At 33.6% G+C, this 14,242-nt stretch overlaps 1 protein-coding gene across 1 annotated transcript; it reads right to left on the reverse strand.

The window, feature by feature from the left end:
- Positions 1 to 5,896: 5,896 nt before the first annotated feature.
- On the reverse strand, positions 5,897 to 9,133 carry LOC110463229 (G8 domain-containing protein DDB_G0286311-like). Its single transcript, XM_021517658.1, has 3 exons — positions 9,026 to 9,133; positions 7,418 to 7,529; positions 5,897 to 6,938 (listed from the first exon to the last, which is right to left on the reverse strand). The coding sequence occupies exons 1-3, from the start codon at positions 9,075 to 9,077 to the stop codon at positions 6,722 to 6,724; spliced, it is 381 nt and encodes a 126-aa protein (XP_021373333.1). The 5' UTR covers positions 9,078 to 9,133; the 3' UTR covers positions 5,897 to 6,721.
- Positions 9,134 to 14,242: the final 5,109 nt, after the last annotated feature.

Here is a 14,242-nt window from a genome sequence, read left to right on the forward strand (position 1 = left end):
TAAACATTGATTAAACGATGTTTGATGCAATTTGTTTTTCGTTTTTCCAAGATTAAATACGATACTCTTCAATTTCTTATGGTTAGGGCTGTACTTTTTGTTTTCTCAGGGAAGATTATATTTTAAGCATTATTTTCATGACACTCTTGTTGTACTAATTTTAAAAGGGCAGTAAACAGTAATTTACTTATACTCACTGACCTGTTGAGGCGATTCCCGTACTTATTATCAATCATGTTTAGAAGCTTACGATGTACAGTGTAATTGCTATGCATTAAAATTGTGACATTATATGGATATATTGAAATTAAAATTATTTCAACCATTTGTTGTTTGTATACCTTTTCTAGTATTAGAAATATAATTCCCAGTCTTCCATGCTTCTACTTGTAATACGTAGTCCCAATATCTCTACTGGTATTTAATAAGTCCATGTAAGCTGGTAGCTAGTATATCAATGTGACGTATTTTCCGTATCAGCTAGAATTACAATACCATGACATATAATGCGAATACAGTGTATTACATCGGGCCATGTAACCCGTAATATACAGGTTTTACAATACATATAGTCCGTATAAACTAATATTACTTAAGTGACATATGGTCCGTATAAGCTAATATTTATTATGTGACATATGGTCAGTATAAACAAAGATTTATTATGTGACATATGGTCCGTATAAACTAATATTTATTAAGTGACGTATGGTCCGTATAATCTAATATTTATTATGTGACATATGGTCCGTATAATCTAATATTTATTATGTGACATATGGTTCGTATAATCTAATATTAGATATGTGACATATTGTCCGTATAAACTAATATTTATTATGTGACATATGGTCCGTATAATCTTATATTAATTATGTGACATATGGTCAGTATAAACTAATATTTATTATGTGACATATGGTCCGTATAATCTAATATTAATTATGTGACATATGGTCCGTATAAACTTATATTTATTATGTGACATATGGTCCGTATAAACTAAGATTTTTTATGTGACATATGGTCCGTATAAACTATCATTTATTATGTGCCATATGGTCCGTATAATCTAATATCAATTATGTGACATATGGTCCGTATAAACTTATATTTATTATGTAACATATGGTCCGTATAATCTAATATCAATTATGTGACATATGGTCCGTATAAACTATCATTTATTATGTGCCATATGGTCCGTATAAACTAATATTTATTATGGGACATATGGTCCGTATAATCTAATATTTAATATGAGACATATGGTACGTATAAACTAATATTTATTATGTGCAATATGGTCCGTATAATCTAATATCTATCATGTGACATGGCCCGTAGAAACTAAGATTTATTATGTGACGTATGGTCCGTATAAACTGATATTTGTTATGTGACATATGGTCCGTATAAACTATCATTTATTATGTGCCATATGGTCCGTATAAACTAATATTTATTATGGGACATATGGTCCGTATAATCTAATATTTAATATGAGACATATGGTACGTATAAACTAATATTTATTATGTGCAATATGGTCCGTATAATCTAATATCTATCATGCGACATGGTCCGTAGAAACTAAGATTTTTTATGTGACATATGGTCCGTATAAACTTATATTTATTATGTGACATATGGTCCGTATAAACTTATATTTATTATGTAACATATGGTCCGTATAATCTAATATCTATCATGTGACATGGTCCGTAGAAACTAAGATTTATTATGTGACGTATGGTCCGTATAAACTAATATTTGTTATGTGACATATGGTCCGTATAAACTAATATTTATTATGTGACATATGGTCCCTATAAACTAATATTTATTATGTGACATATGGTCCGTATAAACTAATATTTATTATGTGCCATATGGTCCGTATAATCTAATATCTATCATGTGACATGGTCCGTAGAAACTAAGATTTATTATGTGACATATGGTCCGTATAAACTAATATTTATTATGTGACATATGGTCCGTATAAACTAATATTTATTATGTGCCATATGGTCCGTATAAACTAATATTTATTATGTGCCATATGGTCCGTATAATCTAATATTTATTATGTGACGCATGGTCCGTATAAACTAAGATTTATTTTGTGACATATGGTCCGTATAATCTAATATTTATTATGTGACATGTGGTCCATATAATCTAATATTTATTATGTGACATATGGTCCGTATAAACTAATATTTATTATGTGCCATATGGTCCGTATAATCTAATATTTATTATGTGACATGTGGTCCGTATAATCTAATATTTATTATGTGACATGGTCCGTATAAACTAAGATTTATTATGTGACATATGGTCCGTATAATCTGATATTTATTATGTGACATGTGGTCCGTATAATCTAATATTTATTATATGACATGGTCCGTATAAACAAATATTTATTATGTGACATATGGTCCGTATAATCTAGTATTTATCATGTGACATGTAGTCCATACAAACTATTATTTATCATGTGACATAAAGTTCGTACCAACTAGTCTTTATCATGTGACATAAAGTCCGTACAAACTAGTCTTTATCATGTGACATAAAGTCCGTACAAACTAGTCTTTATCATGTGACATAAAGTCCGTACAAACTAGTCTTTATCATGTGACATAAAGTCCGTACAAACTAGTCTTTATCATGTGACATAAAGTCCGTACAAACTAGTCTTTATCATGTGACATAAAGTCCGTACAAACTAGTCTTTATCATGTGACATAAAGTCCGTACAAACTAGTCTTTATCATGTGACATAAAGTCCGTACAAACTAGTCTTTATCATGTGACATGTAGTCCGTACAAACTAGTCTTTATCATGTGACATAAAGTCCGTACAAACTAGTCTTTATCATGTGACATAAAGTCCGTACAAACTAGTCTTTATCATGTGACATGTAGTCCGTACAAACTAGTCTTGATCATGTGACATAGAGTCCGTACAAACTAGTATTGATCACGTGGTATGTAGTCCGTACAAACTAGTACATGTATTTATCATGTGACATGTAGTCCGTACAAACTAGTACATATATTTATCATGTGACATATAGTCCGCACAAACTAGTATTTATCATGTGACATGTAGTCTGTACAAACTAGTACATGTATTTATCATGTGACATATAGTCCGTACAAACTAGTAGTTATCATTTGACATATGGTCCGTAAAAAGTAGTACATGTATTTATCATGTGACATATAGTCCGTACAAACTAGTATTTATCATGTGACATGTAGTCCGTACAAACTAGTATTTATCATGTGACATGTAGTCCATACAAACTAGTATTTATCATGTGACATGTAGTCCGTACAACGCCTCTAGTATTCCAATGTAGCATATAGTCCGTACAAACTAGTATTTATCACGTTACATTATAAACGAGTCGGTATCGAGATGTATAACAATGCAATATGCAGTTTTATACCTCTACTAATATTACAGTTTGTTACTAAAATAGTCCACATAACATTATAAATTATAGTACGTATACTTTTACTAGAACTACAATTTGATTTATTTTAAATATTACTCTAAATCTATAATCAAAAACAAAACAATATCTGCGCTACCGATATGAGATCAATAAAATTCAATCAAGAATCTGTTTGGATCTGTTTCTTACATACACCATACTTTGCAAGGTAGTTGTGTAGGCTTAATTACGTTCTCTGCACCCCTGGACTATGTAAAGACAAAATCGAAGGTTGAAGGATTTCAATTTTGTCATGGAATTTTCCTAGAATGTAAAGAAGAAAAATGTGTATCGAGAGTACTAATGGAGATCTTGGTTTTCGAAGTTAGAGTTCGGATTGCTGAGCTTAATGTTTAAGTGACGAACAGTCAACACGATAAGCTGTAAATACATACATAACTTCGATATAACACTGATGTTGTACCATTCTCTTACCATTGAACTCCATGATTCGTCATTGTCCATACTTGAGTATGCTCGATCTACATAATTTAACATTCAATGCTGAATATAGAGGGGCTCAAAAGCAAGGGGAGATGTTCGCTACAAGAGTGAGCTGAATGTCATCACTTAAGATGGTTTTGTTTGCAAGCATACGTTCTTTTTATATAACTTAATTGATACAATCTGTATGATCTCCTGCTGTATTGAGATGTCGATCTTTTCATTATTTTGAGGTGTGGTAACCAGAATCTATAATCTCGTCTTGTTGGTATAATTTGAAGTTGATCAGTCTCATCATAAGTATAAGGAATAGTACATAAAGACTTGGCTTGCTGTCTCCTACTGTATAATTTGTGAGGGAGGACTGATACCGAAAATTGCGGAGGTTGTCCTTACAATGGGAGTATCGCCTGGCATTCTAGATTTAGGAGATTCGGAGCTTAATTCTTCTGTTATTCTAACTTTGGAAAATTCAAAGCTTTGTCTGCTTATGGAGATATTGAAAATACTGCCACTAACCTGCTAAATCATAACAAAAACTTGGAGTGTACTGCCACTAACCTGCTAAATCATAACAAAAACTTGGACTGTACTGCCACTAACCTGCTAAATCATAACAATACTTGGACTGTACTGTCACTAACCTGCTAAATCATAACAAAAACTTGGACTGTCTTCTGTTTTTTTCTCATCCTTGGTGTCTTGTGATCCCGGTGTTATAAATAGGATTACATAAAACTAATAAACATACAGTGTTGGATACTTATTTCATTGTTGGCGGCCCGCCTGACAAACAATTAGTGTTCTGACATACTGTAAATATGCATTTACTATTGTATAAACGGTAAATCAAAATTTTAAAAGAAGTTCTAACTTTTTTATGGGGTCCATATATTTGTAGTGTTGATAAAGGGAAGTCAAAATGCTGTATAGTCCATTGTAAATATCTAAGTGTTAAGCGGAGCAGAGCACATATTAAAACAAGAATTTGCCTCACATGGTACACGAGGTGAGGACGTAATGAGTACGTTTATACATCGCGGCGATATAACAAGTACCATAAACATAGAGGAGCACGTGTCGTCCCTGACATATTTAATAAATACTTACCGCAGTGCGTGGCTGAGTCACTTATGGTTCGATCGATATTTGCATGTGACTGTTGTTATAATTATTTTACAAAGTATGCATATAATGAACAAAGACTGCGATACAGGAAAGATTCACTTCATACTTTTCTATAAAACTGTATTGTTTAGGAGTACTTAAGGTAATAGGATTGTGTCACCATTTCTCAGTAGAATTTCTTCCAATTTTGTAGTTATATTGCGTTGAAGTAAAGAAAATTTTCTGCCACAAAAAAAATACAGGTTGTCAGAATTTAAAGGATTTGAAATGAAAATTTATGTAAAAAGGAGTGAGTTTTGAACAAAAAATGAAAGACACAATTTCAGGCAAAATAATGTCAATAAAAATGATACTGACATAGAATAGTATTGCATTCATGTATATCAATTTCATAAATGCTGAAATTGTGTAAAATTAATTATCTATAAACGTTTAAAAATTGACATTTTATAATAAAACAATGTACATATAGTAAATGCATGTAAAGAGTTATTTTTCTTGAAAAACTTCACAGTAGTGAAATAGGTAGCCGGGTTCCTGAAGTACAGAAAAATGGACACATGTGACTCATTGATAAAACACAACTGAATTAATGCCTAGATTGATTTGAAATACTTTAATATTGAGAGAACACACTGTTCTGTCAATAATAAACATGCAATATTTATCAGTTTAATATTAAACATCAGAATATGCGGAAATTGTGATACTGTCTCCCTACATTGGATTTTCAACTAGGGATGCACTTCCTATTTCCGTTTATCAATACACTCCTATGACCTTAATCAACGTACGAGTGTTCCGTCTTTGCGTATTTACGTAACAATCAATACCTGCTCCCAAGAGAAGATAACTCTGCAATACGCAAAGACGGAATAACGTTTCTATTACTTTTGACTTTTCGCGTTATCGGTTCGTTGGAAGTATACTTTTTATTATGCTGTGTTGGTTGTTTGATGTTTGAATAAAAATGTCTTCTTTGGGTTCCATATCAAATACGAGAGCAGTCATTCAACATCATCTAACATTGAATTCCATTTTATTGACAATCCAGAACACTGACAAACAACGACATCTTCGTTGCTGCGTAGATGTTCTGATGGGAATTTTAGAAGTTTGTTATATGATATTTTACTTTTATTGAATGACAAACAGGTCAGTTTTACGCCAACAACACGGGGATGAGTCATATTGTTATTTCGTGAAACATGGAATATGTGAATATACAAGCTCCAGTCAAAGTTGAACTGATCAAGCCAATCGCGAACCCATGTGCTTTGCTTAAAGAAAGCACTGGCATCACAACAACTATATCTTCTCCAGAAAAAGTCGCATCCCTGTTGTATACAATAACTGGATCTAGAACGGAACTTGTTTGACTTATAGTTGTCGCAGAGGAAATTTGCAACGTGTGAGTTCCGGTTGGGGTTGATGTTGCAAGTATTTTGGAAAAGTAGGTTGGAGTTGTTTCGAAATGATAGTCGCAGTTGTTTTTTTAGTGCTTGACGTAGTTGGTTTTGGAGCCTTAGTTACAGTTGTTTTCGGACTGGTAGTCGTGGTGGTAGTTTGGATTGGCAGTCGGAGTTGTTTTTGGAGTCGTTCGTTGGTCGATGTTGAGTTTGGAGTGGTAGTCACAGTTGTTCATAGAGTGGTAGTCGTAGTTGGTTTTGGAGTTCTTCGATGGTCGTAGATGGTTTCGGAGTTGTGGTTGGAGTCGTTCGTGTGGTCGTAGATGGTTTCGGAGTGGTAGTCGGAGTTGTGTTTGGAGTCGTTGTACACTGGACGTCGTCAAGATGTGTACCACTAGGGTCGGACCAAATGGCATGACAGCCCCCACACGAATTAGACCTGAGATTGATGAAGTTAAAAAACAAAAAAATAAAAAAATATCATGTACAAAAACAAACTTATTTATTCATTATTATAGCTACGATAGCATGGTCATGTGTGGGGCTTCTATCGGGGAACATGTCAAAGACATCCTGTGTGAAACTTCTATCAGGGTACATGTCAAATATATCCTGTGTGAAACTTCTATCAGGGTACATGTCAAATATATCCTGTGTGGGGCCTCTACCGGGATACATATCAAATACATCATGTGTGGGGATTATATCGGGGTACATGTCAAATACATCCTGTGTGAGGATTCTATCGGGGTACATTCCAAACATATCTGTTTGTAGTTGGACCGTGCTTCTAACGGCATCATTTGTATTGCCACCTCACTTGAATGCTTCAGCACAGATACACCAACATCCACCCCGGACCAATTTATACTCCACCTCAGGCGTTGGAGTTGTGTATGACAATGACGTGATACTCACCGACAGGATGATCCTTTAACTGCACACGAAGATTCGTCGCACGGATTAACAAAGCAATATACTGTCGGTTTGTCTGGCGGACAATTAGGCTTGGCCGGGCGTGCGTTTAAATCTGGAAAATAATTGATCTAAGTTTAGTATCATTCTCGTTATATTTGTAATGAAATCAAAAGCGAAGTTTTATTCTGTTAGCAACTGTGCTGAATAAGTGGTTTAAAGAATAGATCCGTCAGTATGCAGCCAATCATTTGTACAGCGATCTATTTATAGAGCGAGTTTTAACAAACATGATAAGAATTTCGTAGTGTTATGATGTAACTTTGTATAATTTTGTGAGAAAAAAATCATCGATTCTCGAAAGTGTATCTGAGGAATACGTTCCGCTTATATCCTTGTAATGTTAATATCATCCTGCTTTAAATTTTGATATGGAAAAAAACATATATCGGTATGACATCCGTACATTAATAAATATTCGTTAATTACGATCAATCAATCAATAATGATTTTTGTAAGCTTCACATACAGTATACCATATTACAATATTATGAGAGATATTTTATAACCGTTAGAAAATATATATTACCCTGCCAGTTTGGGCTTATCTATACGTGCATTGTATACAACTACGGTACAGACAATTAAACTTTATCACCAGCAAAACAGACTATACAGTATACGTATGTGTGATTTGTAGATATGTTCCTTAAAATAAACCCACAGGAATCATATTTAAAAGTGTACATGTATACCTTATTTCGATCATGTAACATTATATATCAACTATTCGACATATCTTTTGTCTGTCAGCAAGTAATATACAATTTACTTGCCTCTTGATTATTCATAAAACAGTCTCTAAAATGCACAAATTCGCCTTGATGCGAGCATAGTACAATGATTTTGCAATAAGGCCAATTAAAGTCCTATTTTAGGTAACATTTGTTCACGTTAATGTTAACTAGAAAATATCTGCTTAATCAACTTGTGGCTTTCCTATGGTCTTGTATGTGTTTAATCAACTTTGCCATGAACTATTTTGTAGTCAAATGAAACAAACAATGTTATGAATTATTTATTTGTGAATCTTTTTCTTCCAATTAAAACTATACATGTAATTGCATCTTTCAGATGAGTTTAGAATAGTGCACTAACTGATACATGAATGATACAATGTATAATCTGAAACATCGTGACTAGAAACTCAATATCAACAGGAAAATTGATATAACATGGGTGTCTCAAATAGGAGAAACCGAAACAAGACCAAATAACAAATATTATCAAAGTGACAGCAATCAAGATTTATTGAGATATTGTATTAATGAATTAGCGCATATCCACATATATGCACGATATTAACACACAGAAATAGAAGTCTGTCAGTCGATGTAACGGAACAGGATGTAGTATGATAATATTAACAGTCCAAGAAAGGGGTACATTCACGGTTATTGACACACCCTTAAACAAAATATATAAAACAAGCATTCAATTTGTCTTTAAATGAGACATATAATCATTATTTATCGTTTAGAATATTAAAATACTGCATTTTCATATCAAGTATATTAGGTACTTTTTCAGTTTATAAACAATATCACTTACCCGAAAATAGGCATACAGTTACAAACACATTGATAAGAATGACTTTCTCCATTTTGATCTCAAAGCGATGACACTACATATAAACTAGGTGGGTACAAAGTACAGAGAATAGAGGTGATTGGAGAGTGGCTCACATGTAAATTGTAGCAACCAGGCTCAGTGAAAACATCTACAAACAGTATTATCTTTGCAGGCCTTATGAGGTGAACAAGTACAGCAAATATGCAAGGTGAATGAAAAACGATTTCCGATTGACAAAAAGTTGACATTGCTTTCACCACCTTAACTTGTAATGTACATATTTACACTGTAGCACAGGTTGATTGTGGTTGAAATATTTACTATACATAATTATGGGAGCATGATATTTGGAATAAACAATCTTTAAAGGCATAAGGACAAAATTGATAATGTAAGAAATATGTTACTATTTTGATAGTACAGTTTCTCAATTAGGCACGTATATGTTCACAACAAGTAATTACGTGTGCATTGGATCGCAATACTTACAACAATGTATGCTTATATCAGAAGAGTATGTACTGTTACATTACTGCTTACGACGATCAAGATTTTATCTTTGTTCTAAAGAAATAACACATTAAGTGTGATACGTCATGCCATTGTGCGATCACTCTCCAGTTGCATGATCTCAAATATCACGAATGACAAATAGCTATAATAGTGTTAACGATAGCTACATATACATAGCTTTACAATAACACTTAAAAATGGAGCTATAAAATATGAGCCGAGGATACTTCAAAAGAGCGGGAAATAGCATTACAAATCAATGATTATAAGCTTATCCTTACTTAAGTATTAATTAATACTAACAAAATACACAATCCATGAACACGGTAGATAACCTGCATCATCAAAGTATTCAAGCCGTCAAGTAATAAATATATCAACCAATGAAAAATAACTTCTGTCACTTCCTTTTACCACTACATTAGGAAGACATGCACATCGCCTTAACTTAAGCACTTAAATATGAATGAATGCCTATCATTTCTCTTTACTACAATGCGATATAATGCCCATCATTTTTTTGAACCATTTGTATATTCATCAACACTACAGTCTAAAACAATACTCATCGCTTCCTCCACCCCAACCAGAAATAATACCGTCATAAATACATGTCACTTTTCTAAACGATTTAATGTGAAATAGAATAAACAATATCTATGATTTCGTTTAATCACTTACATGTGAAATGATGAACATCAAATCTCCCATACATTACATTGCTATATAATGACAATCGCTGCCTTGTTACCACTTACATGTAGACGTGAAATAGTGCCCATCACTTAATGAACCACTGCAACATAAAATTATGCCAATCACTTCCTGAAACACTACAATATAAACAATGACTATCACTTCACTTAACACCTTCAATCTGAAATAATGTTCATCACTTCCCCCAACCACTTCAACATCACCCATTGCCCTTCGTCTCCCCTAGCTACTACAATTGGAAATAAACCCATTACCGGTAAACAAAAATGTAACAATCTGACAAACATAATAATTGAGCAGTTTATGCTTTATATTTTGTTGGTAGAAGTTACATGATTGTAAACAGGGAGTTCTGTGTATAATTGCAGTGCGTGTGTTAGACTAGAGTGTCTACTACGTGTTGATTAGCACGTTCAAATACGTGACTCAACAGGACTGCTTTAATTAATATTCTATCAATTAGGTTACATTCATGACTTTCTGAAAGGATATGCATTCATATTTTCTATGAACATTTTTATTTCACACCTATTTAACTCGGATACATATAGATCCTTAATACTCAATGCTTTGAAGTAAATATCAATTAGCTAATGTGCTTTTGAAATACCCCTGCCTGCCTAGCCATACCATTCCATATCAATTCATAATTGGTCACATATTTACCCAAGGAGGCAACAATTGGGATATCTGAAATGATTTTTCATATCAACACTAGAGTTTTTTTTATCAACAAAGGGTTCAGTTGATATCTCCAATAGAATGCAGATAGTTTCCTATCAATCCCCGTCAAAATATTAAATACAGACACAGTCAACTTTTATACCCCTTTGTGCGTTGATGTCATATCAAATATCGTCCGTTATGTGCCGTACTTATTGTGAAATCGACTGCCGTTGTCAATTTCCTTTCAACGCTAGCGTTTAGATTTGCTTGCATTTTTCACTCGCCATTTTCCATAAAATGTTATTCGGTTTTTAAAAAGGGAGGGTTCAGTTAATTGTTTGTATCGATTTGTATACATAGTGAATTGATCGTGATATGTCCATTATATATTCTTTGTTGTTATTTTATGGCAATTTCACGGATCGGTTGTAATAACGATAACAATGAATATATGGGAGAAAAGATCGGGAGATTAGATGGACAAGTGAAAACAGGACAGAGGGGCAGAGGAACGAATGAGAGATCTATTAGAATAAAAAAAACTGTGGATTTCTGGATGAATGCGAAAATAAGAGGACAGAATTAAAAATAGATGAGAGGGACGTGTAATGAATAGATAGGTGCATGGACAAACGAGTGCTTCGGAAGAAGGATAGACTGATAAATGGAGAAATACGAAGATGAATGAATTCTATGAATATAGAACAAATGGACACAAAACATGTATAGTATGAGTGACGAACGGACTGAAATCATAGGGAAGGACGTACCGATATATCAATAAAGCAAAACAAAATCATAGGTATTATTTCTCCTTGTAATGGTCAGGGCAAATTAATTTATTTCACATTAATATGTTTAGATGTACCGATATATCAATAAAGAGGAGAACGAAAGAACAAAAACATACATATATTGAGGAACGAATGGACTGATATATGTATATAGGGAAGACTAATGGACTGATATATCTATATAGGGGAGACTAATGGACTGATATATGTATATAGGAAAGACTAATGGACTGATATATGTATATAGGGAAGACTAATGGACTGATATATGTATACAGGGAAGACTAATGGACTGACATATGTATATAGGGAAGACTAATGGACTGATATATGTATATAGGGAAGACGAATGGACTGATATATGTATATAGGGAAGACTAAAAGACTGATATATGTATATAGGGAAGACTAATGGACTAATATATGTATATAGGGAAGACGAATGGACTGATATATGTATATAGGGAAGACTAATGGACTGATATATGTATATAGGGAAGACTAATGGACTGATATATGTATAAAGGGAAGAGAATTGACTGATACATGTAAATAGCGGTGGACGAATAAACTGATATTATGATATAGGGGAGGGCGAATGGAACATACATAGCCTACCGGGCTTTATTAAGTTTGTTATCAATAGCAATGTGTGTTATAGGACCATAACAACATTGGCTAAAACATGCTTTGCATCAATATTGTGATGTTTTGAATATTATTTAATGAATGTAACAGTAAGAACTGATAGAAAATCGTTTTATGTTTGTTTTAGTGCCGGACTATACTTGAAACTGCAGCGATGGGAAAATTCACGTGATTTCGCCGGTTCCATCAGTCGGACATTCAAGTGAACCTGGATGATTTTTTTTATCTTTTTAATGTCGTTTTAACTTTTTTAATGAACAGAAAGACAAGAAAATTTAGAATTAAACTGCGTTCATATGCATTATAAATGACCACTACATGACAGGAAAATGCAACATGAATCGCTAACGCTAATACGGTTCATGCACTCTTCCTTTGACTCAGTTAGCATTCATATTGCCTATGAACCGTATCTGAAAGCATTTTGATGCTTAAATAAGACAACAATTTACATTGTAAATATCACCTCTAAATTATAACAGAGTCCGTAATTAAGCGTCCAAATATAAACACAACGCGAAAAGCAACACCAGGATGAGAATAAGAAAAGAAAACAAAGGAAAACAAAACATCAAGAAAAATATACTACTTGAACTATCGACGTTTCTGGACAAACCTGGACCAATTTGATTGATGAATATACGATGTTAAAATCATCCAAAAGGCTCGTTTTACAAATAAACGGGTATTGTGGTAACTGTTTCCTAATAAAGACAAAATTATTCAGGGTAATCTATTCGAAACTGTAATAAAAGGTTAGCAATTAATTCATGCCATTTAAATGGGTGTGTCATGGAAAAGGATATTAAATTGTAGTATTGGCAGTTCATTAAATGGCCGCTGGAAATCTGTGTTGGTATCAATTTTATTGATAAAAGTCTATAGTTACATTGCCTAAGCCTCACCGAATCAAGTGTATATTTGAGCCGATGATATAAAATCAACAAACGGAATTTAGAAATCGAATGACATTAAATTGTAAAAACGTGTATGTCAAGTTTATCGTATTTTGTTTTATTTATTTAGAGTTAGGGTCAGGGTCACACATTTCATAATTGTCGTAATCTTATACCTGACCCGACATGTTTACAATGTAACATTGCGGGACAAGAGGAAAACAATCAACTACTTTAATTTGACACCCATTCGTTCACTCGCACGCCAAGCCAACCGACTTCACCCGAACTCTCCGTAAACATACCCACATACATGTAATTGTCTTTTTCCTCTACTCTTTCTCTTACGGTAATTTAGCAATGTTATAATGAAACGAATCAATTACAGTAAATACATAATTTGGGCTATTCAAATCACCCTGCGTCCGTGGTCCGTCGTCCGTCGTCCGTCGTCCGTCCTTAAACAATTCTTGTTATCGGTATTTCTCAAGAAGTACCAAAGGGATCTTTCTCAAATTTTATATGTAGGTTCCCCTTTGTCCTTAGCTGTGCAGGGCAACTTTCGAGACTGATCGGATAAACAACATGGCCGACAGGCAGCCATCTTGGATTTTGATAGTGAAAGTTTGTTATCGGTATTTCTCAAGAAGTACTGGAGGGATATTTCTCAATTTTTAGGTCACCTGAGACAAAGTCTCAAGTGACCTATTGCGAAACAATTTACATTTTCGACTTCTTCTCCAAAACCCCGAACCAATTTCAATGAAATTTTGCAGGGACCTTCCATGGACAAAGGTCAACAAAAAGAGTTGCCGGTTTAGTCCTAAGCCCCCAGGGGCCTGAGGGGCGGGGCCAAAAAGGGTCAAATTGACTAAAATTTCAAAAATCTTCTTCTCCAAAACCCCTGAACCAATTTCAATGAAATTTTGCAGGGACCTTCCATGGACAAAGGTCAACAAAAA

The sequence above is a fragment of the Mizuhopecten yessoensis genome, unplaced genomic scaffold (genome assembly GCF_002113885.1).
Source record: "Mizuhopecten yessoensis strain PY_sf001 unplaced genomic scaffold, ASM211388v2 scaffold10879, whole genome shotgun sequence".
Classification (NCBI taxonomy): Eukaryota; Metazoa; Mollusca; class Bivalvia; order Pectinida; family Pectinidae; genus Mizuhopecten; species Mizuhopecten yessoensis.

Excerpts from the sequence above, each read along its gene's own strand:
- LOC110463229 (XM_021517658.1), bottom strand. The coding sequence starts at position 9,077 with ATGGAGAAAGTCATTCTTATCAATGTGTTTGTAACTGTATGCCTATTT. Across the intron at positions 7,530-9,025 it reads AACTGTATGCCTATTTTCGG|ATTTAAACGCACGCCCGGCC; the intron begins GTAAGTGATATT and ends ATTATTTTCCAG. Across the intron at positions 6,939-7,417 it reads GTTAAAGGATCATCCTGTCG|GTCTAATTCGTGTGGGGGCT; the intron begins GTGAGTATCACG and ends CATCAATCTCAG.